The sequence below is a fragment of the Dryobates pubescens genome, chromosome 1 (assembly GCF_014839835.1).
Source record: "Dryobates pubescens isolate bDryPub1 chromosome 1, bDryPub1.pri, whole genome shotgun sequence".
NCBI classification, from domain to species: domain Eukaryota; kingdom Metazoa; phylum Chordata; class Aves; order Piciformes; family Picidae; genus Dryobates; species Dryobates pubescens.
The window spans coordinates 11274223-11302127 of NC_071612.1; the positions used below are offsets into that span (position 1 = coordinate 11274223).

General features: G+C 44.6%; 1 protein-coding gene across 1 annotated transcript; it reads left to right on the plus strand.

Moving 5' to 3' along the window:
• The first annotated feature begins 4593 nt into the window (after positions 1 to 4593).
• On the plus strand, positions 4594 to 27479 carry GXYLT2 (glucoside xylosyltransferase 2). The gene is made up of 7 exons (XM_054161375.1): positions 4594 to 4911; positions 14432 to 14624; positions 14822 to 14953; positions 21564 to 21815; positions 22820 to 22943; positions 26383 to 26555; positions 27153 to 27479. Exons 1-7 carry the CDS (start codon positions 4706 to 4708, stop codon positions 27333 to 27335), a joined length of 1263 nt encoding a protein of 420 aa, XP_054017350.1. The 5' UTR covers positions 4594 to 4705; the 3' UTR covers positions 27336 to 27479.
• Positions 27480 to 27905: the final 426 nt, after the last annotated feature.

Below are 27905 nucleotides of genomic sequence, written 5' to 3' on the forward strand. Positions count from 1 at the left end.
GCCGTGTCCCGCCGAAGCAGCGGCCCGCCCGCAGTCACCACTACTCACCACCCCGCTTCCCGCCGCCGCCTGCCCTCACCGCGCGGCCGTAGCGCTGAGGCGGGGACTCGCATGCGCGGGGAGCGCCCGTGGGACGAGAGCCGGCTCGGCACGGCTCATCCATCCCCCTAACGGACCGCCTCTTCCTCACGGCCCGCCTTCAGAGGAGAATAGCAGCGGAAGAGACTTCAGAGCGGGGGACTGGTGAGAGCGCGGCGTGCAGCGCGGCGGGAGGCAGAGCGAGCCTCCACCCTCGCTCGGCGCCGGCCTTCCCCGCGCTCCCTCACGGGGTGGTGCTGGGCCGGGGCGACCTTGCCAGCGTCCGCACTCGCCTCGCTTTTTAATAAAAGAGACGATTTGGTGGGCCTGGTGACCTACTTCAAGGCAGGTCTAGCGATCTCAGCAGATGAAAGCAGTATTTAGTAAGACCCTAACCCTCAAGTGCTGTCATTCTTGGTACAAGTTTCTCTTGAGGTGATTTTGATTAGACGTGAGGAAAATTTTTCACAACATGGACAGTAAGACGTTGGAATTACCTGCCTAGGAAAGTGGTGGCTTCACCAACACTGGACAATTAGCGTACTTCGTCTGGACAGGGTGCTGGGACATCTTGCCTATACTCTGCTTTTCCCAAGAAAGCATGAACCAGGTGGTTCATGAGGTCCTTTCCGAGCTGGTATTCTAGGATTCTATGATTGAGAAATCTTACCAACATGCTAGTGAGAAGATGGGGTGCTGCCTGTGTAAACTCGTCTCTTTCCTCCTTCGTGAGAGCTGTAGCTGTACCTAAAAATACAGGCATCTGACATGGCCACGTACAGCTTCTTAAACATAAGAGGCTACTGAATGTAAATCTTTTGTCTCACAGCTTAGAACACAAAAAAGTGACTGTGTAAGTAAAGCATGCTGAGAACAAATATGTTTGGAGGGGAGAGAATGAAGTTAAGAACTGAGTAAACAGGAACAGGAGGTTTGGAACTAATGTAATTTAAATGGAGGTGGTAAGAATAAAATGATTTCAAGAACCTGGAATGCATCGAAGTGCAGCGCTGCAGAAACAGAGTAAACAGAAGTGTGATCCCGTGTGCACTATCAGAACAGGAATTCCTAATTACCTAAGTCCCTTTTAAGGCAGTGGATAAGTGCAGCCATGATTGACAATGCGAATAGAGGCAGACCCTGATGAAGCAGAAGAAACACAGCATTAAGGAGGAAATGCAACAAGAAGCTCCAAAAATTGCTAAAGGCAGGAAAGTTGGTTTAACAGCCATAATTTACTTATCTTTAAATATAGCACCTAATGTGGAATTAAATCTGATTTTTCTGTCTGTAGACCATGAAAGGTATTCTGGTTCCAGATAATTCTCTGTATTCTTGAATGCTGATAAATCTCTTTCCCTAACCCCTCTGAAATGCTTTCAGATGATTTTTGCCTGGAGGGAAAAAAAACATAATTACATAACTTCTGCTAATTAATTTTAAAAACAAAGCCCAACCAACAGGCAATCAATCTTCCAGCCTGGTGAAGAGTGACTTTTTCCCCCCAGTGGATATCCACTGAATGTGACATCTCTTCATAACAAAACATTTTCACTTCTGTAGAGAACTGAATCAGCAGTTAAAATACTTTGCAGATTGTTTTGTTGACATGCAGAAAAAGGAAGTACTTGCTTCAAAATAGGTCATTCTCACTGATCTAAAACTGAAGGATGCTTTTAATAGTTGGCTGAAAGTTTCTTGTGCCCCTGTTTTTTTACATGCAGAAGCTGATGAGGCATGGCATATAAAATGTTCTTTTTTCTTTTTTTTTCTTTTTTTGTGTGTATCTAGAAGTTAATGACTCAAATTTTCAGATGCTGATTTGACTTGGCCTGGATGAAGTCCTCAGGAACTTCTGATGTATTTCCAAAGAACTTCAGCACTAATTAACTTTTGGACCTTACTAATGTAATCTACAGTAAGAATGTTGGGCTGGAAGCTGAATTATGAACCAGTAGGCAACATCTTCTCTGGATAAGCTCAAATTTGCAAAAGACAAGTCTACAAAAGATAAGGAAGAAGTTTATTCTTGTCTGACATTTTCCAAGACTGCTCAGAATTATTTTTGTTTAGAGCCTCAGAACTCACAGCCTTTTTTGTCTGGTAATAATTCCTTTGTAAAAGAAATATTTATGTGCTGATTTCAGTGAAGAAGCTGGTGCATCAGCCAGTCCACTGCTTTGCTGCCAAAATTAAATGCTTTAGAGAGCACAGTGGATTCAGCAGCACTGGTCTGAAGCTGTGTGGTGGAATTCTGTTCCATTCCAGCAGTGGAGCTGATTTTATTTGAGCTAGTGACTCCAAAAAGTTTTGGTGAGATTTGGACATCTTGTTTTGAAAGAAAATGGTGCAGAAAGGAAGGTACTTGTCATGGAAACAAGGAGGGAAAGTCTCTCATAATCTCTCAGAATGTTTTCTGTATTTCATAGTCCTAGAATCATTACAGTTGGAAAAGACCTCCGACACTGCCAACGCCACCACTTAACCATGTGCCTAAGCACTACATCCACATGTTTTTTGAACACTTCCAGGGATGGTGATTCCACAGCTTCCCTGGGCAGCCTGGTCCAATGCTTCACCACTCTTTTAGTGATAAAGTTTTTTCCTAATGTATAACCGAAACCTCCCCTGACACAACTTGAGGATGTTTCCTCTCATCGTATTGCTTGTTCCTTTGGACAAGAGACTGACAAGAGACTGAGCCCACCTGGCTCCAACCTCCTTTGTTGTAGAAAGCAAGGTCTTCTCTGAGCCTCCTTTTCTCCAGGCTGAGGGGTTCCCTCAGCTGCTTCTCGAAAAACTTTTTCTCTAGACCTTTCACCAGCTTCACTGCCCTTCTCTGGACACACTCCAGCACTTCAGCGTCCTTCTTGTAAGTATTTCTATGTAGACATTGCTGACATGTCTTATATATGAAAGAGATACTATTGATGGTATAGAATGACACACTTGTACGGGCTGAGGATCTAGGGGGGCTGCTGCTGGCACAATTTTATTACATCTAAAGTGTGGTGGGATTTTATGCAGTGCCTACATTCTCAAAACGGAGCATGTGTTCATTGTGGTTTTTCTGTAGCTTCTCATTTAGCATTGCTATTTTCTCTTGAAGTCATTTGTATTTTTACATCTGACCAGAATCCGAGTTGGATGAAGTTCTGAAACAGTAATTGTTGCATTTGCATAAGTCCCAAGGTTAAAGCACATTTTGAAGTACCACTCATGAAGGCTTGTTGTGACAGCAGTACAAAGTGGCTGCATGGTTTCAATGCCGAGCGAATGCCACTTAAGTAGCAAAGGACCAACTCTTGATCCTAAAAGTCAACCTGAGTTTGCAGAGTAGGTCTGTGCAGCAGGAGGGTCACCCTTTTGCACGGATACCTTACCTTGGCAAGATCCTGATGGGCAAGTCCAAGAGACTTTGTCCCTGTAGCCCTCACAGTTACCTGTCTGAAGTGTAATGCTTTCCATAAGTAGCAGTGCTGTCAGTGGTGGTCTTAGCAGGATAGTTCCACCACTGAGTATTTACTTTAAAAGCTAAAGTCACCCTGCAGAGAGCACAACTCTGCAGAGGTGAGAGACATGATGAGAGCTGAACTGGGCATCACCCCACAGACCTTCTCCTGTGTCAGTTTTCAGTCTGTGGTCATTGCACTGCACAGCATTCAGTGGGCTGAACCTGGCCATGCAGGGTCTGGGTCACTTCCAGTACTAATACCATGAGGGACACCTGAGAGTCCATGTCCTTTGCTCTCCCCATTCCAAGGCTGGTTTCTTCATTCTTTGTACTCCATCTTGATAGAGCTGCAAAATATGTTTTCATTTCTGGCATAATGCACATTTAAAGGTGATAAATCAGGTTAGGAAGCTAAGTAGGATTTATTTCTGTGAAGTTCAGTGTTGCAACCTCTGCTGAAGTTGCAGAAAAGACTGGCTATGATCAGTCATAGGAGGACAAGTCCAGAGTCACACAAAAGAAAGTGAAGGCTTGTATGCCTTCACTGTTGCACAAGCATTGCGGTTTATTGTGATACAGCTGGCCTTCATGGCAGGGGAGACCAGAATGCTATGTAGGTAGGTGATTAACAGAGAGAAACTCAGCACCAGTTTGCCTATTAACACAGATAAAAGATGCCTCGGAGACTATTTTCCTCTTTCGCTTTTTTTCCTGCCCATCTTTCAAAGCACAGCTGCACAAGAGATGCTCGCGGAGTCTACAAGTCCAAGGTACCTCTGTGCAACAGAACCTGCCGGCAGCGAGGGTCCCAGTGCCTTGCTTCCCTTCCGCTTTCTTCCTATAACGAGCAAACGCTACTCGATGGCTGCGTTATTAAACAGAAAGACTTTTACAAAGCCAGCCCCTTACCTCTGCCTGCGAACCCTCTCCCGGGGGTTCTGTGGCGACGGGTGAGAGCTGCAGAGCCAGCTCGCCACTGGCACTGCCGGGCCGCGGGGCGGGGGCGGCTACTCCAGATACTACGGTAGGGCGCGCCCCGCCCCTCTGCCGGCAGCCGGGCCGGGGCTCGGCGGCCACGTCCCCTCGCCGAGCCCAGCCGAGCCGGGCCGGGCCGCGGGCGATGCCGTCGGCGGGCGGGCTGAGGGCCGGGCGGGCGGCCTGACCCCCCGCGCCATGCGGCTCTCCTGCAAGGTGGCGGCAGCTCTGCTGTGCCTCGGTAGCCTGCTGCTGCTCTATCTGCTGGCGGGCAGTGCCGCCGCGCCCCCACGACCGCCGCCCGCACCCTCCGCGCCCGCCCGCCCCGCCGCGCCGCTAGCCCGCCGACAGCCGCGCCTCAGCAGGAGCCCGCCGAGGAGCGGCAGTAAACTCGCCAGCGCCAGGTAACGGTGCTGGCACCGCCTACGCGCTCCCGGGACGCGGGAGCTCGCCCGGCCCACGCGTGTCCGGACGACGCCCCACGCGTGGCAGCCCCCGGTCCTAGTCCTCGGCGGGGAGGCTGCCGGGCTCCTCCTGCCCAGTGTCGGTCCGCCCGCGGAGCACGGCCGCTGCCAGGCGTGCCCAGCCCCACGCGTGCCCGTGGGTCGCCGCTGCTGTGGCCCCTCTCTGCTGTCGCTTTGCCGCCCGTTCCCTCGAGCGCTTCCCTTTCTCAGATCGCTCTTCCCTCGCTTCTGGCAGCGCCCCGTGGTTAGGAACCCTTGCGCAAATCACCGTGTCTGTGGAAGTATAAACTTTTGCCTGCGTGTTTTCGCTGCGCCAGGGATGTCAGGAAAGTACGTGGAGGTTTTACCTCCGCCTCCGGTTCCAGCGTCCGAGTGCAGCTATGCCTCTTTTGCGTGACTGTGCGAGGACAGCCTCGGAAATACCGGCTTTTCTATTCGATTTGGCCTTGTTTTGAAAGCTTGTGTGAGGAATGTGGTCCTCGCCGGCTGGAGTCATTGAGGAGCTGCTGTCAGTCTCGGGAGCTGAGCTTCTGCGAATTGCTCATTAATGCTCTAGGGAAAAGGTGGCTGGCTGGTCCTGTGGGGTACCACTGGTTTCCAAACTGCGAGGCACCGGTGGATTTTAAGCTCTTGAGCTCTTTGTTTTGAATGCTTTTTATATGTAAATTAATTTAGCAAAACTTTAAAAAAATAGTTTGCAGTCTTGGCTTTGTTTTTCCTCTTTCCACACCTTGCAGGCAGAATATTTTGTTAAAAACTGTAATTACTGCAGAAAAAGATCTGGGCAGGGTGCTGTTGGTGGGTGGAGGGCTGTTTTTCTCTTTGCATTCCAACTATATTATGGTCAGCGTGACCTCATATATCTAATTAACTTGGTATGTCTTTGTGTCTTTGATTCATGATTTCACAGAGATGTTCTGAATGAAAGACTACTCCTCTGTGTTTTTGAGCTCTTATTCCTTCACTTATTAAAGCCCTTGGTTTCTTCCAAGTGTTGTTACTCCACTGAATGCATGAGATGTTTACTGTGGCTGAGAATGGGTCATGGGCAGAATTCAAATGCACGTATTAAGGCAGGATTATTTCCACTAGCAACTGTACCTCCTGAAGTCATTTTTCTTCGAGGCATATCTCTGCGATTATCATGGAAATCAAGAAGGACTCTGAAAGAAGGAGCCCAGGAAGTATGGCACCACTGGGGAGTGTAACCAACTGTTTCATTTCAATGAGCTTTTCAGAGAGCATCTTCCTCTTCCAAAATTTGACATTATCTAACTTTTATTTATTGACTTTGCAAGGACTTTTTTTCAAGGTCAGCCACACAACAAAGGAAAAGAGAGGCATGCTGCGTTCAAACCATGTCTTTTATTAAAAGGTTTTTTGGGTTTGTTTTGTGGGATTGGTTTGGTTTTTTGGGGGGGGTGGGGAGCTTTGTTTGGGTGTTGTTTGGTTGTTTTTTGTCGTTTTGCTTTTGGTGTTTGGAGGTTTGGTGTTTTTTGGGGTTGAGGGGGGGTGTTGGTTTTGTTTGTTTGTGGGCCTTGGTTCTTGTATTTTTTCCCCCCTCACATCTCCTGGCAGGGCATGATTCTGCTTCTTTGTGTCAAGAAGGGGCCAGGCTCTTTTCAGTGGTGTCCTGTGATAGAACAAGGGGCAATGAATACAAACGGGAACACAGGAAGTTCCACTGCAACATGAAGGAAAACTTCTTTACTGTAAGGGTGAAGAAGCACTGGAGCAGGCTGCCCAGAGAGGTTGTGGAGTCTCCTCGGGAGACTTTCAAAACTCATTTGGATGCGTTCCTGTGTTATCTGCCCTAGGTGATCCTGCTTTGGCAGCAGGTTTGGACTCGATGCTCTCTGGAGGTCCCTTCCAACTCCTACCATTCTGTGATTCTATGATTCTGCGCCACTGGTACCATCAGGAGTTTGTGTAACGGAGGCACTGTTCTGTGGGTCCAGTTACTTATTACTAAATAAAAACTATTTAATTTAGGATATACATAAAAAAGAAGATTTTGGGGGCAAAGGTACCTGCCCATGGGTGCCGTTCTGGAATGCAGAGGGACCTCGGCCGACTGGACAAATGGGCGGAGTCCAGTGGGATGGCATTTAACAAGTCCAAGTGCCGGGTGCTGCACTTTGGCCACGGCAACCCCATGCAGAGCTACAGGCGGGGGTCAGAGTGGCTGGAGAGCTGCCAAACAGAGAAGGACCTGGGGGTGCTGATCGACAACTGCCTAAACATGAGCCAGCAGTGTACCCAGGTGGCCAAGAAGGCCAATGGCATCCTGGCCTGCATTAGGAATAGTGTGGCCAGCAGGAGCAGGAAAGTCATTGTGCCCCTGTACTCTGCATTGGTTAGGCCGCACCTTGAGTACTGTGTCCAGTTCTGGGCCCCTCAGTTTAAGAAGGACATCAAGACACCAGAAGGTGTCCAGAGAAGGGCAACAAGGCTGGTGAGAGGCCTTGAGCACAAGCCCTATGAGGAGAGGCTGAGGGAGCTGGGATTGTTTAGCCTGGAGAAGAGGAGGCTCAGGGGTGACCTCATTGCCCTCTACAACTACCTGAAAGGTGGTTGTAGCCAGGAAGGGGTTGGTCTCTTCTCCCAGGCAACTAGCACCAGAACAAGAGGACACAGTCTCAGGCTGTGCCAGGGGAGGTTTAGGCTGGAGGTTAGGAGGAAGTTTTACACAGAGAGAGTGATTGCCCATTGGAATGTGCTGCCCGGGGAGGTGGTGGAGTCACCATCCCTGGAGGTCTTCAAGGGGAGATTGGACGTGGCACTTGGTGCCATGGTCTAGTCATGAGGTTTGTGGGGACAGGTTGGACTCGATGATCCTCGAGGTCTCTTCCAGCCTTGGTGATACTGTGATACTGTGAATCCTGTCTACACTTGCTCTGTGAAGGCATCAGGTGGTGGGATCTACCTGGCTTTAGAAAGCCTGATCCAGGATACACTAGAAGCAATGTGAGTCTGTTTCCAAGGCACTTGAATTTGGAGTGGAAGAAACAGGCAATGATTTCAGCAGTTACTAACTTCAGGAGTGACTGCTCATTGATTTAACAGACGACGCATATGCTTACCATAAAGCACATCCATGTCGCCTTGTGAAGGGTTGTTGCTGCCTATTCAATCTCACAATAGAAATAATTATTTTAATTACTCTTTGTCAGCAAAGGAGGATTTTTTCCTTTAAACTTGATCTGAGAGATCATATATCACAGAATCACTCACAATGACAGAATATTAGGGGTTGGAAGGGACCTATAGAGATCATCCAGTCCAACCCCCATGCCAGAGCAGGGTCACACAAGGCAGGTCACACAGGAACACATCCAGGTGGGTCTTGAATGTCTCCAGAGAAGGAGACTCTGGACAGCCTGTTGCAGTATTCTGTCACCCTCATGGGCAAAAAAGTTTTTTCCTTGTGTTCATGTGGAACCTCCTATGCCTCTGCTTACACTTGCTACCCCATGTCCTACCATTGGACATTTGATTCTGACTGGAGATCTGATTCTTTCAGGGTAACTGATCTGGTTATGACCTTGTAAGATCTTGTGATCTGATCATGGTATATGTATCAATACATAGATTGCATGATTGATTCGAGTAAGCCAAGTGAAGATTTGTTTATGGGAATGTAAGAATTGCTTTAATTCAGTTTTGCCAAGTTGATTTGTGTAATTTTGTCAGAAGGATTCAGGTTTGGGGCTGAACACAGAAATAATCAAAGGCTTATCTAGGGGGTGTGTTTGCTTTACGAGGTCAGTTATGTTGCAGAAAAGGTGAATGGGTTTTTAACTGGGGTTTTGTCGTACTATTTGCTGTAGTCACATGGTGGTAATAGAAGACAAAAAAGATTTTCAGTTTTATGAAAGGCAGGCTTTATCCTAATGGAAGTATTCAAGCACGACAACAGCTTCATCTAATCACGTACCATTGGCTGGCTGGCACCTAGCAAACATTAGTAAATAGTGTCCTGCTTTCCTCCTCAGGTATGTTTTGCCAATCTAGATGAACATTACATTTAAGTTTGTGGTTAGCTTTGCTGTTTTTTCCTAATCCTTCCTTTTGGAATTAACAAGTCCTGTGCCTTCAGAAAGATTTTTTTCATCTGAAGAATTCTAAGTATGTGCCAAACCAACGTGTGCAAAGTATCAAAAAGCAAAAGGGTTGTTTTACATTTGAAGGGCAGATGTGACCACACTTTCTATTAAACCAGCGTGGCAAAGACTCTGGAAGCAAACCTTTGCCAGCACATTTAGTTCCCTGAAAGTAACTTTTCCAAAGTAAAACATCTCCTATATGGCAACCTGTCAAGATACTTTTTCCTTGTTTGCAGCCTGTGTGCACACACAATTTGGCTTGAGTTTGATAGCCTAGAATAACATGATGAAGGCCCAAATACCTCCTACTTGTCTAACAAAGAACTCAGTTGATTAAAGAGTAAGATGCAAACATCCATCCTGGTTTTAAGTGGTTTTCTCCAGTTGAGCAGTAGAAGGAGGCTCAAAACTTCAACTGTTTTTTGATTGTCAGCAACTACAAAGCCACAGTCCATGTTGTGCATCTGCATTAAAATGAGAAATCTTTATTTTAAAGCATTTAAAGCTTTTCTAATTTATGTTTTAAAGGGTGTGAGAGAGTGTGGTTTGTATAATGGAGCCAAGGTTGGGATGTTGACTCAGTGCTGACTGTCAGGAGAGGAGCCTATTTAATGAATCACCACTTTTGATACAATGCCTAAATCTAACTCTGTTAACTCTGCAAGAACAAATGAGATCATAATGTGAAGAAGGTTTCAGAAACTTAACAACTATATTGCATTTTGTGAGAATCTGCATGCATTGTCTTTCAGGAATAAATTTGAAGGCTTGAATAGATGAGCAGGCTCTGTAATGAGATGGGAATGCAGTATTTTGAATGGATCTGGATTGATTTAGACAGGTTTTGGGTTAATTATGTTTGAGACAGTTTGGCTGTGACTAATAAGAAAATTGCATGTGATATCAACTTTAAGACCTAGAAATGTACACTATTGTGCTTGAGCACTCAGGCTTCCTCTGTGTCAGTACCCATGCCTGTCAGAAGAAAAATGTATGCAGTAAATAAAATGCTGTGAGCAACTGGATGGGAGCTGGTCTGTACTGTTGGGAGGCCTTTGCTATAAATGTTTTGTTGCCCTGTATTGTATCAAGTCTGTCTTCAGTTGTTTCATTGGGAATTTCTGCAGTTATTTTGTGATCCTTTCTGCAGTGCTTCATCTTAGGCAACAGTGCTTAATTTTAAAGCCATATAATAGGGTAACAGCAGGTAAGGGAGAGCAGGAAGCAATTTTCGCTGAACAGATGGGTAAAAGAGGGAAGAGGGCAAAGAGTTTGACATGTTATAGAAGTTAGATTTATATATTGACAAGCTATATTTGCCTACTGAAATTAGAAGGCTATGAAGGCAACTGGGACCTTGTATATATAGGGGGTTTTATTTGTTCACATCAAACACATTAAACTTTTAAGCCCGAGTTGCTCTATTGGTTTAGACGCATTTAAGCATTCAATTTAGACTGTAAAATCCAATTATAGACTATCCATAACCAATAAGTTGGACTATAAATGAATGAATGCACATATAAATGTTAGGAAGAATTGGCTACTAGCCATTGTAGTGCTCTGGGGATCGATGTGCTCTTTAATGTGCCTGGGAGTCTCTTGAGGTAGCTAACTGTTACTGCTGTAACAACTGGTCCCATTTTACAGGTAAAACAACTACAAGCATAAAGAATTAATGACTTGCCCAGAGCTTTGTAGGGGCTGATTACTGAAAGAGCCAAAATTGGAGGTCACTTACCCTTTAACCACTACCTCAGAACTTCTCTATGTCACAAGCCTACTGACACCTTAGGTTGATAATCTGGCAGTATATTCTTGCATTTTATTCTATGTAACCAATTTTATCCTTTGTACAATTTACCACAGTATACTCCAGCCTTTGAAACAAAATATGTCTTTCATCTCTTCTTTGTTGTCTAGTAAGGCCTGAGCAGGTAGTGCTTGCAAAACTCTTAGCTTCCCAGTATGTCTGCATCAACCACTGATAACTACATGATAAACATTGGCAATTAGAGGAGACACACTGCATGGAATCAGAATTTAGTGTGTACCTTCTATGAAACCTCAGCTTAGAGAAGGCCTTGCATAACCCAGTAAGTCTACTTAAACAAGAAGGCTTCTGGTGCCCAGCCCAACCTAACCCTGGTAGAAAAGAAGTAGCTGCTCCACAACTTTCAACCCCCAGTTTCTCTCTTGATGACATGTGGTGGAAGCCTTCTTATCTTCAAGAGAGGATCCAGAGAAGCCAGCACAGCCATTTGTCTGGATCATAAGTTTTGCAAAGGCTGAGCTAAAATGCTGTTAAATGCATCCTGCTATGACATTCTTTTATCTTGCTTTCCAGTTCACCTTTGCTTTTAGTTTCCTTATGTACTTACTGAAAAGAATCAAATGTTGTGTCCCAGCTTTCTTCTGTACCCTGTTGCCACTTTTTCTCACCAACTGTTGCCTTCAGTATCCCAGACTACTACTGAGGTAGTTCAAATATTATCTCATGTGCCCTTTCTCTGGGATTTTTATTCCTACTTAGGCCATTGCAAGCTCCTGAACCCTTTTACCCCAGGCCTTCAGAAGTCATAATTCCTCATCTCCAAGGCTCAGCTTTCTCCTCTATTCTCTGGGGCTGGGAGGGGTGTCTTTGTTGGCAGACAAGATGTCTCTTGTTCATCTGTAGCTCCCATGGGCTTATGGGGCAGTCTACTTTCATCAAGGGTTGCTGCCGCTGAGTCTGTTTGTTGGAAGTGCTTGTCTGCTAATACTGGATTTTTCACTACAGAGTTCACTGTGGCTCAGATTTGCAAAGAAAAGCTTATGCTGAGGTTTGAAACGTTGCAATAAAAGCTGGGAATTTAGTCTCTCTCCCAGTGAATTCTGTTGCCACGAGCTATATCAAAGCAGTTCTCATCCTGCATATGGTTTGATTTAGAGACTCAATTAAGAGGAAACATTAAAGAGATAGGGAGAAGGGGGGAAAAGGGGATCTGTGTGAGCAGCTAATTATTCACTTCAATAATTCAGTGGTTTTTACACTAATAGGTTGGAAAGTAAATACCACTTCACATAGACGTAGTATTCCATTATTTATGCACTGATGAAATTGGGGTTTAATTAAAACTAAACCCTAAGACATTAAACCCTTAATGAAACATGTTGCTTTGTCTAGTCAGTGAAGTACCAATGGCTGGTATTCCTGAGCACAGAAGTGGGTAAGTCTATAGTATAGAACACTGCTGTTACACAGAGCAGCATTTTCATGTCTGGAAAGAGATAACGACAGCTTTATTAACTGTAATTTTTCCCTTCATGTAAAGCTTTTGTTTCTAGTATTAGCATTACTGATTACTTGTATGTATGTAATTGTGTGCACTGAGAGGGAGCAGGGATTGATGTCCTATGTTCAGTGACAAGAACTGGTAGTGGTCAATGATTAGCTTTTTTAACTCACCTATAATGATGATGCTGCTTCTGATTTAGTTGCTTTGTCAGGACTGATCCATCCAGTGGAGTATAAACGTGATCTATGTTGGGGTGTGAATACAAAATGGTAGATGTGTTCCTGGAGGATGTGATTTTACTCTCATACTGATGGGGACACACACACACACACATACACAAAACCCAAAAAGCCATATTTTCAAAATGTCTTCAACACTCCAAAAAAACCCACAACCCCCTGATGCTTCTGGCTGCCAAGTGCCCTCAGCGTGCCTTTTACATGCAGATACCCCTATAATCTTACTGAAATTAGAATACATAGAATACATAGAATAAACCAGGTTGGAAGAGACCTTCAATATCATTGCGTCCAACCCATCAACCAATCCAACACCACCTAAACAACTAACCCACGGCACCAAGCACCCCATCAAGTCTTCTTCTGAAAACCTCCAGTGATGGCAACTCCACCACCTCCCCAGGCAGCCCATTCCAATGGGCAATCACTCTTTCTGTATAGAACTTTTTCCTAACATCTAGCCTGAACCTCCCCTGGCGCAGCCTGAGACTGTGTCCTCTTGTTCTGGTACTGGCCGCCTGGGAGAAGAGACCAACATCCGTCTGTCTACAACCTCCCTTCAGGTAGTTGTAAACAGCAATAAGGTCACCCCTGAGTCTCCTCCTCTCCAGGCTAAGCAACCCCAGCTCCCTCAGCCTCTCCTCATAGGGCTTGTGTTCCAAACCCCTCACCAACTTTGTTGCTCTTCTCTGGACTCATTCCAGCAAGTCAACATCCTTCCTAAACTGAGGGGCCCAGAACTGGACACAGTACTCGAGGTGCGGCCTAACCAGTGCAGTGTACAGGGGCAGAATGACCTCCCTGCTCCTGCTGGCCACACTGTTCTTGATGCAGGCCAGGATGCCATTGGCCCTCCTGGCTGCCTGGGCACACTGCATTTAAAGCCTGCACAGATGTGGGTGCTAAGTAAAAACCCCCCATCATTTGGCCCTTGACTGCTTGTGGGCTATACTCTTGATTCATCTGGGACACGTGAATCTGTTTGTTTTTTTAAAATCTCTTATTTTAGCAAAGTCTCTGGGATGTGGTGGGGTGAAGTGGAGAGCAGTCCTTTGAAACTGTGCCAGTACCTTCAGGGCAGGATTAAGGCTTGCATTTTTTACAGCAAAAATAATTAACTGCTAGAATAATTTACATATGGATGGAGTGGATTTTTATTTATGTTTTTTTTTAAAGTATGGATGTCTTCTGCCAGTCTAGCCAAAAGGTATGGGCCTGGTAATGAAATTACTGGATGTGGTTCTGTAATCTGCCTCGTGTGGGCTGCTGAGTAGTAGTAAGGTCTTTCTGGCTTCATCACCTCTTAATAGGGAGCGGGGGGAGGGGGGGACGGGGACACGGAAATATAAAGGTATTGTTTTCTCAGAGCAAATTGTTGTCTGGTTTGAGGTGCTGTTGAGTTTGTTTCATCTGTGTATGCACTGCAGTGATTTCTGCAAATCCAGAGGTGTTGGAATAACCATGGAAAGCCACAAATAGCCTGTGTCTTTGTGTTGTCGTTTTAACAGTGCCGCTGACAAAACTGCAATGCCCCTTGCATGCCCCTGTGGGTAGTCAGTCAGGAAAAAACCTCCTGATCCCCTGCAGGATGAAAGGGAAAAGAAAAACCTTGACATAGAATCATAGAATTGTTTTGTCTGGAAACGACCTCTAAGTTCATTGAGTTCAACTATCCACCTATGATCATCATGATCGTTAAACCATTCTCTGAAGTGCCATATCCACAGTTTCTTGAACACCTCCAGGGATGATGACTCCACCACCTCCCTGTTGCGATGCCTGACTCTCCTGATGTTTACCTCAGTGTTTTTTTCTGTGCCTGTTTGTGGATTTTCAGAAAGCTTGGAGAGCAGAAGCGTGCAAGAGAGCCCCCGTCATCGCAACAATGCATGCATCTGGCAGTGGTGGCATGTGGGGACCGGCTGGAGGAGACGCTGATCATGCTGAAATCAGCAGTTCTCTTCAGCAACAGGAGGCTCTGTTTTCACATCTTTGCTGAGGATTCCCTCAGGCCTGAATTTGAGAAGAAGGTGAGTGTCTTGGTCATTTGGGAAGTAAATAAATGAGTTATAAGCCACAGATCTCTGAGCAAAAGGACACTGAAGTCAACAACTGGCAGCCGAGCACTTTTTTGCTGTCCGTGGTTTATCAGTTCCTTCTGCATGCTTGTATTTTCAAAAAGCTACATAGCATGTGGTGTCTAATTCCTGCCCCCCATGTCTTTCAGTTAAAGGAATGGCCTTCCTCACACACCAAGAAGTTTGAACACCACATTTACCCAATAACCTTCTCAGTAGGAAACGCTCAGGAATGGAAGAAGTTATTCAAACCGTGTGCTGCCCAGCGCCTTTTTCTTCCGGTAAGGCACCTGGATTTCTGAGTAGGTTGCTTTAGGAAAAGGTTAACTCCACAGAAAGGAAGTTTTGCTGGTGTGATGTAAAAACCATTGTCAGGCTGAAACATCTGCTTAAAGGTATTTTAATCTGTGCTTTAGCCACTTAAAAAAACTCAACAACAACAAACAACACACACACAAAACCAAAACAAGACAGAAATCCAGCCTGGCTTTTTCTCCTGCTAGCAAAGGATGTGTGTTTCTTATTTGTTTCTAGTTCCATTGGCCTCTCAGACTATTAAAACTCAGAGTGAGAGCTCTTTCAGGGCAGATGCTTGCAGGATAGATTCTGCATGCCTTCCATAAATAACATTCTTTTCAGTGTGCAGTCATCATATCCTCTTTACCCATTATCTCCTTTTCCATATGTTAGCCCTCAGACTGGTGTTTTCAGCAATCCCTTCTCTTCAAGTTTTATTTCTTTTTCCAGGTCTGTCAGATTTGCCCTCAAGGTAATAATTTCAGTGTGCCCAAAGTCAGATTTCACACAAGAGCCCTCTATATCCTGGGATCCTCAGGTCCTCTGAAAATCTGTATTCTTTACTGTTGTCCTGGGTTAACAGGACAGGACAACTTGTAGTTGTGTAGTGAACCTGGAAAATATGTAAGTTTTGGTAACAGTTTTGTATATGCAGAAATATCAGGAATTAACTTCTGCATGAGGTGATCTCTGTGGAACTGAGAACATTTGTCAAAAACATCTTATGCATTGCAGTTGTTTGGGGTGACTCCAACAAAGTGACATGCTATTCACATGATCCAGATTTCTTCATTGCTGTCTCATGAGCAAAGAAATCTTTACTTTCTCAGATGGAAACAATCAGGAGCAGCTGCACATCCAGATACATAGACTGTGAATACATATGTGAGAAAGTATGTGCTGTCAGCAGTTCTGTTTATCTGCCATTTAGTGGGGGAGGGGCTGTCAAATGCACAAAGGCCAGATGGGCTGAAAGTAACTCTAAGTTCAGCAGGCGTCCTGTCTTCCTTGAATAAATATTTATATCACCTGGAAAATAATTCAGAGGTGTCATCTTCTTCCATACAGATTGTTTGTAGGATGTGCTCAGATGTGGTTTAGTTCACTGGCTAAATACAATTCTTCAGTCTTCCTATTTCTGTGGTAGTTTAGCACACTCAGCGCAGAAATGGTTTCACTCTAATTTGTCATCACCCCTCTGAGGACAGAAAAGGGGTTTGTATTCATGCTGAGTCCTTTAGGCTGGGCAGTGCTTTTTTGGTTCCTATTTTTGTCACTCACATGTTGCCAAAGTTCTCCAGTAACTTCTTGGTGAGGAATATTGGACTGTTGCATGTTGTCTCAGCAAAAGTAGAAGACAGCTTCAACTGTGAATATTTGTTTCTCTTGGGGCAGCTGAAAAATGTTGTGTGTGGTCAGGCTGAGGTTTATGGTTTTGAACAGGAGGGGCTGTCCAAGAGCAGTTGTAGCTGACACCAAGCTGTTGTGGATATGGTAAAGAAAATAAGTTGTAGTAATAGCTGAGGTGGCAAGCATCCACTTGGACTTCTGGTACTCACGTTCACAGCCTGGCAGAAGCTTAGGCTGTTTCTGGTTATTATCAGCCAGTATTATTTTTATCTAGTGCTCAATAACTAGACTCTGATGTCCCCCCTTAGATGAGACAACAGAAATGCAGACTGCACAGAGCAGGAGGGGAGGGTTTCTGGTGTCATTGTTTAGAGAACTATTTTGGCTTATATTTTAAATACCAGCAGGCTTTTTTCCTTCTCCTTCCCTGTTCTGAGCATTTATTCCTGCAGCAGCATAAATTGTGACTGGCTTTAGGAAGGACCCCAGGAGAACAGTAGTTGAGTTTATCAGCTGTTTAGCCCTCAGTTGTGCAAATTGCCTTGCTCCTGATAATGCTAAGCCTGAGTGGAATGTGAGCCTTTGATTCACAAGTACCTCTCCTGCCAAAGAAATCTTTCTCCTGCAGCACCAGCAGGCTTGTGAGAGTGGACTGGAGGGTGTGAGGAATGTGTTAAGGGAAAACTGTGTGAGAATCTTTCAGTAGTTTAACTCACTGATAAAAGGAGAGCTCTGGGATGTGATCCTGCAGCTCATAGTAATGAACTGTTTTGTCCTGGGTGACAGGCTGATGTACATATTCCCAACTTGTTGAATCCTCTTGGGTTGCTGAAATATTAAAGGAGAGAGTACTACATCTTGCATTTCATAGAGGCATTCTGCAGCATCTGATCACATTTGTCACTTATATGCAGGGCAAGCAAATTGATCCTCCATGTAATCTCACAAGCCTAAATCTCCTGCTGCACTCTACAATAAAACCATCAATGGGATCTGCAGAGGCAGAATAATGAAGTTGTGGATCTTCCCATGAGCATAAAATGAAACTCTAAATATAACCTAGGAGAGTAACACTCTGAGCAGTGACTTGAAACTGTTTTCTTTAACATGGATGTTAAGACACCAGGTGAAAAACTTCCTTCTGGTCTCATGAGTGCTGGATACCATAGAGCTGGCTTGCAGCTGTCACTGTATTGCTGCTTTGGAACTACCAAAACAGTCAGCTAGAGTATCATGAAATGCTTAAGGGATTTTTGGATGATTTTAGTTCTAATAGTAACTAACATTTAGAACCCTTCTCAAAATACTTAATCTGCTTAAGAGCTTTTAAGGTAGATTAGCAATATCCCTCTATTATAGCTGTCCTCTGGAGTACACTGAAGTATCCAACGTAGTAGATCAGTGGGAGCACTGGGAATAGATGCCAAGCATCAAAAGTCTCCCTCTCTTCTGTAACTTGAGATGATTGCTTACTACAATTTAGTAACTCAGCTTTGTGGTACTGCTACATTAGCATCAAGATTAGTGATGTATCCCTCATTTTGCCTAATTGATAATCTGCTATGCTGGCAGTGCAGACCATTAGGTAGCACATCTTGACAATGCACCAGCATGTGTTTACAAAGTAGTGTGTTATTGCCAACCTTGCCAGCACAGGGAGAATCTATGGAGACAGCAGTTGTGAAATCAAATTACAGATAATTGAGTATTTAAGCAATGTGCCAGGCTAAATATAGCCAGTGATGTGCAGAACTTTTTGACAGATCTACTAAGAATACTCTGCATAGCAGCAAAACCCTCAAAATCACAGTTCTTTCAAGCTGGAAATGCCTGTAGAGGCAGGAGGCAGCAAGCACAGTTAAGCCAGAGGCACAGAATGTAAGGGTTGGAAGAGACCTCTAGAGATCATCAAGTCCAACCCCACTGCTAGAACAGGGTCACCTAGAGCAGGTCACACAGGAACACATTCAGGCAGGTTTTAAAAGCCTCCCACAGTCGATCTGGGTAGCCTGTTCCAGGGCTCCATCACCCTCACTACAAAGAAGTGGAGCCTCATGTTGAGTTGGAACCTTCTATATTCCAGCTTGTACCCATTGTTCTTTGTCCTGTCACTGGGCACCATCCAAAAGAGCCTGGCAACTTCATCTTGACACCGACCCCTCAGATATTTATAGGCATTGATAAGATCCCCTGTCATCCTTCTCTTCTCCAGACTGAAGAGCCCCAGGTCTCTCAGTCTCCTTTCATAGCAGAGATGTTCAAGTCCCTTAATCATCCGTGTAGCTATCCATTGGACTGCCTCCAGCAGATCTCTGTTTCTCCTGAACTGGGGAGCCCAAAACTGGATACCTGATCATTCCTTTCAGAAACCACAGTTAGGCACCTCTACATGGTTTGTGCTGCAAACCTGAACTCAGGCTACCAGACCCTGTCTTGCATAGCTGGTGCTCCGAGTCAGATGTGTGTCACTGTGAACCTGCACTTATGTCCCTCTGGTTACCCCTTGAGCCTGCCCCAGCTGAGCAGCATCTGCTTTGGGCAGAGGAGGCTGGAGCAAGGTCTCTGGTACCACAGGCTGTTGGCACTGAAAATCAGTCCAAAATCTCCTTTCTCAGACAATTTTGGGGTGGTTTTTGGGGTTTAATATACTTTGATTTTATATGACTTCACACAGTAAGTCCTTATGAATTAAGGCTTTTAGGTGCTGCAGAACAACATACAATGTCCAGAATATCCAAGCACTGAAAAACTCTTCTCTCCAACTGCCTTGTATTGATTTACTCTTAAAGTAGCTGTCTTTTGTTACTTGGGTTTTGTTGTTTTGCGGTTGGTTTGTTTTTTGTTTGGTTGTTTTTTTCAATATTGAACTCCAGGATACTTAATGTTTGCAAATATTTACCCCTGAGCTGTTACTGTGTTACAGAACTACTTGTGTTACTCCCTTCTTGAGATGAGACCTCCACGTGCTGCTTTGTATTTTGTATGGGAAAATGGTGTATTATTCTGACCTTCCATCCAGCAGAGTGACCAGGATTGTGTTTGATTTGTTTACTGGGGAGTTTCATGTAAGCATAGATTTTGTTTCAAATGCAGACACACTTGCCTTCTCCTGCTTGTCCTGCTGTGTAGGAAGAAGATGTAGTTAACTGTTTCAGAAATACAGGTCAGGGATTTGTTAAACTTGGCTAAAAGTCAGTCTGAATCCCAAAATGTTCAGTCAGGTGAAAAATCTCATTTAAGGGAACTCATGGATTTGGCATCATAGTGGATGCCTGTTGAGTGTGCTGAAAGGTAATTTCCCTCCCCTACTTGTTCAAAGTGTTGTTCACTGTTTCACACATAATCTTCTATCACAGTACATTTCAATTTATATGAAACTCAATTCCTTTGAAAGAATTTATTGCTACCTGCATAAACAAGAGAGTTTGGCTTTGGTGTCATTGCAAGTGGATGGGGGTGTGTGTTGTTCTGTTCCACAACATGGTGGGAATTAACTGCCTTTTGGATTTGCTTTTCCAAGAAAGAGGGAATCATAGGATCATAGAATGGTTTGGGTTGGAAAAGACCTATAAAGGGTATCTAGTTGTGAGAGGCCTCGAGCACAAGCCCTGTGAGGAGAGGCTGAGGGAGCTGGGATTGTTTAGCCTGGAGAAGAGGAGGCTCAGGGGAGACCTTATTGCTGTCTACAGCTACCTGAAGGGTGGTTGTAGCCAGGAGGTGGTTGGTTTCTTCTCCCAGGCAACCAGCACCAGAACAAGAGGACACAGTCTCAAGCTGCGCCAGGGCAAGTTTAGGCTCAAGGTGAGGAAAAAGTTCTTCACTGAGCAAGTTGTTCGCCATTGGAATGTGCTGCCCAGGGAGGTGGTGGAGTCACCATCCTTGGAGGTGTTCAGGAGGGGATTGGACGTGGCACTTGGTGCCATGGTTTAGTCATGGGGTCTGTGGTGACAGGTTGGACTTGATGATCTTTGAGGTCTCTTCCAGCCTTGGTGATTCTGTGAAATAAGTCATGGAATAGTCCAACCCCCCTGCAGTCCCCCTTCAGGGACATCCTCCACTAGATCAGGTTGCCAAGAGCCTTGAATGTCTCCTCAACTACCTGCCTGGGCAACCTGTTGCAGTGTTCCACCACCCTCATGATAAAGAACTTGTTCTTAACAGCTAATCCTTCTTTAATTTAAAACCATTGCCCCTTGTCCTATCACTTCAGGCCTTTGGAAAGTGCCTCTCCTGCCTTTTTGTAGGGCCCCTCCAGGTACTGGAAGGCCACTATTAGGTCTCCCTGGAGCATTCTCTTCTCCAGGCTTGGGCTTTGGGCTGAGACCAAAGAAAATTTCAGTCCTTCAGGAATTTTTGGACAGTTTTAGCAAATAAATAAAGAAAAAACCAACAAAAAAAGGCATTTGGAACTGATGATCAGCTTTAGCTAATATTTCTTACTTAACTGGTGCAAACAACTAGGGAGCCTTTTTGGGCTGTGCAAGCACTTATGAATTAATGAATGAGCTTGTAAGGATTTGGATAGCCACAAGGGGGAACATTGTCAACAAGAACAGATTGAATACCACACTGTGGTTATTCCCCATACAGTCTGATAGCAGAGCTGAGAATCCCACCTGTTAAGTTTGGATGTGACACTTCTGTTTGCTAAGCAAATTCTCTTCTTCAGAAGAATGCACATAGATTTTTCTGATGCTTAGTGTTTTCTTAACGACTGTGAAACATTTGTATATATATTAATGCTGAATGTAAGTCTCCTAGAAGGACAAAACCAGTCATTTGAAAGACATAAGGAAAGGATACCAAATGGAGATGAAAAGGATTTTGTTACACCAGCTTACCCTTTCTGTCTGTGAAGGACACCATATGTTCCACCAGTTGCAGAAAAAACAAAGCCACATCAGTGTATACTCCTTGCAGTTTGCTTCTGAACTGATACTAAATAGTTCTTGCAGGTATTTCTGAGAGATCAGTGGTCTGCTCTTTCGCATGAAGGTTAGAATCCAGCCGCTGAGGTCTGGTAGCTGTTTTGCCACGCAGTAAAAAGCAACCCACAACAAAACAAACAACAAGCCAATAACCTGCTAGCTATTGTTCCTGTGTGTAATTACATCTAGCTGATAAATCAATAACCTCTTTCAAATTATCAGCTTAAAATAAAAGCACCTATTCTCAGTGATCTTCCTTTTTGTTGTCTGTTTCTTTTTTCATCTTTTCCCTCTCCTCTCCGTGCAAACCCAAAAGGTCATTTTAAAGGACGTGGACTCTCTCCTCTATGTGGACACTGATGTTCTCTTCCTGAGGCCCATCGAGGACATCTGGCACATCCTGAAAGAGTTCAACTCCACACAGCTAGCTGCCATGGCCCCAGAACACGAGATACCAAAGATTGGCTGGTACAGTCGCTTTGCACGTCACCCTTATTATGGGCCAACTGGAGTCAATTCCGGAGTGATGCTAATGAATTTAACACGGATACGCAGCACGCAGTTCAAGGTGAGAAGAAGTACAGCTGTTGCAGAACAAATGAGTGCTGCATTTTTAACCTCTTGGAAAACTTAGCATAAAATTATAGAAGGTTTGTAATACAAAGAGTCCGAAACATATGGAATCTGTGCAAGGATACTAAAAGCAATTCTGGTGAGAATGATTAGTGAAGCAAGTGAAACTTGCCCAAGAGGCTGGAGCGCCGAGAACTTGCAGATGAAGCGCTCTGTTAGCAGGAGTCAAACTGGAGTCTTTAATACATCATTTCCTTGGAAGGGTGCATAACAGAACAAACTCAAGGATCTGCAGTGCAGTCACTCTATTGCTTTTAAAATTTGGAAGCTTGATGCAAATATCAAAAGAAATGGGTGGTTTTTACATCAGCTGTAAACACAACTTTGTATCCTGCTTGCAGATCAAATGACTCCATGAATTGATGTAAATCAGGGGGGGAAATCTTTCCTGGCATCCTCCCCTGTTTTGTAAAATCTCTCCTGGTCTCATTGAGCACATATTCTCTAATCTGTTTAAAACCTTTATTTACCCTGAATGGTCTTGTTCCTCAGTGAAGGATGGGGATTCCCTGTATCATTACAGGAACACCTTGAGCTGAAAAAAACCCTTGCTCTTAATATCATGATTCCCAGGGAAGATCACTCTTAGCCTGCAGTTTTCCTTGGTTTTATACCACAGGTTTCACCTTGTCCCTGCATTTTTGCATCTGTCCACTTTTTCTCCCTCCTGTTGCTCAGAATAGGAAGATTGTGAATAGCAGGAGCTGACATCAGAGCTGGACCCAGGAGACCTTGCTTTCCTGTTCAGATAAACAGGAGCACAGTCAGCTCTGCTGTTCCAACCCTGCCCAGGTCTAACATTTCCTGGCAGTTCATTTTTCACCTAGGTATCTGACATGGCTTAGCAGACTGACAAATATGTGGGTGCCATGCTCAGAGTCATCTATCACATCACTGTTCAGGGTATTAACCCATTGCTTCTGGTTTTGTGCCCTGCAGAACAGCATGATACCGAGCGGTTTGAGCTGGGAGGAGATGTTGTATCCCTTATACCAGAAGTACAAAAATCACATTACATGGGGAGATCAGGATCTGCTAAACATAATTTTTTACTTCAACCCAGGTAAGTAATGATTCTTGGTGTCATGATATGTTAAGAAACTGTCTTGACTATTCTATAAGTGCTGTTTGTTATTTATAATACACATAATTTACTCTGCCATGAGCTTAATGTGTAAGTGTCCCTAGGATTTACAACCCAAGGATTTACAACCTGGGAAAACACATCTGAAAGTGGTGCAGGGCAGCAGGGCTCAGACATGGTTCCACTGAACATGTGAATCTGTTTTCTGGAGATTCTGAGAAAATAAGGAAGTAGAACATTAATGAACAAATGCAGGGATGAGGTTCAGGTTGTGTGTCTGCTTAAGAGCAGTGCTGGACCAGGGCCTGGCTGGAAAAACGTTTTTGTTTCGGATGTTTATCTGAATGTGCAATTGCCAAGCATTCTCAAGAGCTATACTGCCATACTCTAAATTTAATGAGATTTAGCTGGATTCTGGTATTTCTGCACACCAGTTACAATGCTAATAGAAACAGAAAATGGACACAGCCATTGCAATACCTTGGCTAAAACTGTTGCACTCCCTCCTTTTGCTCCTTCACTAAAACTTACTTTTGGAGAAGGATGCTTCCAGCCTCTCAGCTGAATGGTCCAGCCTCAGCAGGACAACATGCCATACTTTTGGCTTGTCCTTTTTTCCCTCAGTCTGGAGTCATGTTCTCCTCAATGTGTATTTCCAAGGAGCTGGAAGTTTAGGCAACTTTGAGAGGGCATGATTTCTACCACAGCTGCTGAGGCAGTTTCTAGGAATGCAGCCCCTTGTAAGAATTTTGCAGCAATCATATAGAAAGGGCTTCAGGCACTTCCAAACCCAGTAACATCTGAGAAATGCAAGGTTTTCAGAACCATAGCATAGTACATGCTTCCCAGAGAAGCTGAGAACCCTATTTCATGCCTCTGAATGGCTGTTGAGTATCCATTCTTTTTTGCTTTTCCTTCTTTCCTGTGTGACTTCCTATTCCCTCAGCTGATATTAAGAACAGAGTAAGTTTGGATTTATCTTTGTTTATTCTGTTCCCTTTTCCTTTTCTCTAAGGAGTCACAGGGTAGGTAATTGGATATGCCCAAACCCAGGCAAATAGAAGGAGGGAGTGAAAGCAAAGCGAGAAGCTAACATCTGTTTGCTGCAGACAGATGTCCAACATCAGTGTCCCTGGTACACCATGTATTACCCTCAGTCCTAGGGAAAGTATAATGAAGTGGAATAAATCTTCATTATGAAATTCTAAGTTAATTTCCCTCAAAGAAATGACTGTTATGGGAATTATGGCTACTGGAGGAAGAAAAAGATGAAGCCAGATTAGTTGTGAAGTTGAACTCAAGCTGCTAACCAAAATGTGGAGGTGAAAAACTAAGGTTGCAAAAATCCTTTCATTTTGTGGTGAGAGCAGTCTCTATCAAATGCACATGTTGACCCTCCTTTCTGCAGGGCAGTCTCTTTGTCTTTAACTGGGAAATGATTTCTCATGAGCTATGTAACATCAGACTGCACAAGAAAACAAAAGGACCGGACACAAATAAAACAGAAAACCAGACTTTTTAAACTGCTGGCTTGTGGGGACTGGCCAGGGAAGGCATCAGTTGGGAATGCTGCCACTAGCTTTCTGTAGATGCACTGCCTTGGCTTGAAAATACACTGCCTTGGCTGAAGAGTTGTCACCTTTCTCCCATCTCCAAAGCCTGTTGAGATGATGAGTGGATCCAAAGAGCAGCTTGAGTCTGAGTCCAGCTGTGACACCCAGAAAATGCACTAAAGCATCACAGTGAGGAGATCAGGAACACTCAAGTGGCATGTACAAAAGCTAATAAGCACCTCATGACATCCTTTTTCCCTAGTGACCTGCTGATGAGCTGTATTTGCAGACATCTGCTCAGGGTTACCAACAGGATCCCCATTAAGTGTGAGAGGGTTTGGATCTGGCGTTGCTGCTCTTCCTGTCCTCTCAGCAGCACTGGGGAGCAATTCTGAAGGTGTGACAGGTCAAACTGAATGGAAACCACTTACAGTCTACCCTTTCTGGAGAACTCTCCTGCTAGGGAGACCTTAAGGGAAAAAATGTTTCAGAAACTTTTTCTCCCCCTTCTTCAAGAACCATGCAGGAGCAGCTGCAGACTTCCTGGGGAGCTAGGAAAGGCCAAAAGAGGGATTCAGTCATCAGTGCTCCTGACGTGACCTGCCAGCATCATGCAGTGATTCATTGTACTCTGGTTTTGAGGCAAAAAAGTCCCAGGGAGTGGGATGATTTATTACAAGCACATTGCAAATACCGTGGGTGTATGGAGGAAGTTTGACTAAAAAGCATCAGTAGGAGAAAGGAGGTTTTAAGCCCTTCTGAGAAATTAAACTCTTCTTTAAATAACCTAGACCTGTGAAATTAATGGATGATGACTCTCAGAAGGGCTGAGGATAAAATACACTACCCCTAGTGTTCTGCTGTATCTCAGTGTAACAAATTGTCATGGCCTCAGCAGCAAACCTTGGATATCCTTTGCAAGGTTTCCCATGCTGCCTCCATAAGGATTCAGGATTTTGCATAACCCTTACTGCTGGGTGTGCTTCCCTAGTCACAGAGTCACACCCCTTAGGGCAGGTCATACAAGAATGCATCCAGGCAGATTTTGAAGATCTCTGGAGAAGGAGACTCCACAGCCTCTCTGGGCAGCCTGCTCCAGGGCTCTGTCACTCTCACAGTAAAAAAGGTTTTTCTTATGTTGAGATGGAATTCCCTGTGATCAAGTTTATATTCATTGCCCCTCATCCTATCACTGGGCATCTCTGAAAAAAGCCTGGCTCCATCCTCCTGACAGCCCCCCTTCAGACACTGGTAGACATTGATAAGGTCCTCTCTCAGCCTTTGCTTCTTCAGACTAAACAGTCCCAGGTCTCTCAGTCTTTCCTTGTAAGAGAGATGCTCCAGTCCCTCGTGTAACTCAAAAAATTCTTACTAGGCCAGAGGACCCCTGGATTTTGCCACCTGGTGAATGCTCTCTGGGTTTGATTCTGTCACTTGTAGCTTTGTAAAATCCTCCCTTGGTTTATAGTTCTGCTGCTCAGGCAAGTGACTGAATCATCATTCCTTGAGGGATGTAAAAGACACATAGATGTGGTGCTGAGGGACGTGATTTAGCAGCAGACTTGGCAGTGCTGGGTTAATGGTTGGACTCAATGACCTGCAAGGTCTTTTCCAGCCTAAATCATTCTCTGTTTACACTCATTCTTTGTGTTACCCTCTCTTTCTGTTAGTTGAGGTCTAACAGTGCTGATTACCTGAGGAAAGGAAGCTTCTGTGTCTAGCTGCTACTTGGGATATTTGCAAAGGAAGTAACTGAAGTTTTCCTCCTTGTCCATCCCAGCTGTTTCACAGGGACACATTTGCTGTTCGATTTGCTGTAACTTTGGTTTGACGTCTTGTCTTTTTTCCCCTCCTGACACTGGCAGAGTGTCTCTATGTGTTCCCGTGCCAGTGGAACTACAGGCCTGATCACTGTATGTATGGAAGCAACTGCAAAGGTGCAGAAGAAGAAGGTGTCTCTGTTCTGCATGGCAATAGAGGTGTCTACCATGATGACAAACAGCCTACCTTCAAGGCACTCTATGAAGTGATACGTGATGTAAGTCTTCCATCTCTACAGGGGCAGTCCTTTCATTCCAGTGCAGATGACTGCTTTAGTAGGGTCACTGCAGCAGATCAGGCTGTGCACAGCTGGGCTTCCTGTGCACCCACCAGAGACAAAACGAGAAGGTTGCTTTGGGCTCTGCTGTCTTACTGCATGTGTGTATTTGAGGTGGTTTGAACAAATCCTTTGTATGAGAGTAAACTTCTAACCAAAAAGGCTGACAAATGGCTTTTCTATGATACTGGAAGTGGAAAAGACTTTGAATGGAGTTCTTCCTGCTGGTACTGCAGCTCTGATCCATGGATACCCAATGCAAGGTTCTCCTCCCTGGGCATCTACAGCCTCTGGGCACAGGGAAGGCAGAAGCTTGTATACAGACACAGATCCATGTTTCCAATGGGAATGTTGCAAGTTCACACCTCCACTCAAGGAGACCAGTGTTTCAAGTTGGTAGGCTCTGATGATCCTCTGGGAAGGAGAGGGACAAGTCATTGCCTACCTATATAATACTGCATCTTACAGAAGCTTCTATGATGCTGTTTTGTAACTGGGGAAAACTAATAACTGTTTTCTTTTTCTACTTTTCTTTAGTTTCCATTTGAAGACAATCTCTTCCAGTCCTTGTACTACCCTCTGCAGTCTAAGTTTCTGGATACAGTGCACACTTTATGTGGGAGAATCCCACAAGTATTTCTGAAGCAAATTGAGAAGACTATGAAGAAGGTGTATGAAAACCGTGTCATCGTCTACTTGGGGGCCAACCACAGATACTGAATGTAGCTGTGTTTTGACAGAGAGCTTTTTAGCTCTTGCACCTCATCTCGTGAAGCATACCAATGAAGCACAGAATCATAGAATCACCTGGGTTGGAAGGGACCTCTAAAGGTCATCTAGTCCAACCCCCCTGCAGTGAGAAGGGACATAACTAGATCAGGTCTCCCAGAGCCCCATTGTGCCTCACCTTCAGTATCTCCAGGGATGGGGCCTCAACCACCTCTCTGGGCAACCTGGTCCAGTGCTCGACCATCCTCATTGCAAAGAACTTTTTCCTAACATCATATGCTAACAGCATATGAACTCCAGTACTGAAACTCAGAATTCAAGTATTTTCCTTCTCTAATCTCCTAATAACCCCTCAAATGACAAAATGGGGAAGTCCTAGAAGTCTACCTAAACTGTCCTGTCTTAGGCCTTTTATTCTCTTCCTACAAGAGGTGACATCTGGCAAGCTCGCTTTGGTTATTGTCCTACAGCCATATTCACTGTAACTTGTTTGGAAGTTGTGCAAAGTCTTGTGCTTGGGTTTGACAAAGAAGTTATGTGACACCAGGGACTACACCTCTT

Excerpts from the sequence above, each read along its gene's own strand:
- GXYLT2 (XM_054161375.1), top strand. The coding sequence starts at position 4,706 with ATGCGGCTCTCCTGCAAGGTGGCGGCAGCTCTGCTGTGCCTCGGTAGC. Across the intron at positions 14,954-21,563 it reads CCCAGCGCCTTTTTCTTCCG|GTCATTTTAAAGGACGTGGA; the intron begins GTAAGGCACCTG and ends CAAACCCAAAAG. Across the intron at positions 21,816-22,819 it reads TACGCAGCACGCAGTTCAAG|AACAGCATGATACCGAGCGG; the intron begins GTGAGAAGAAGT and ends TGTGCCCTGCAG.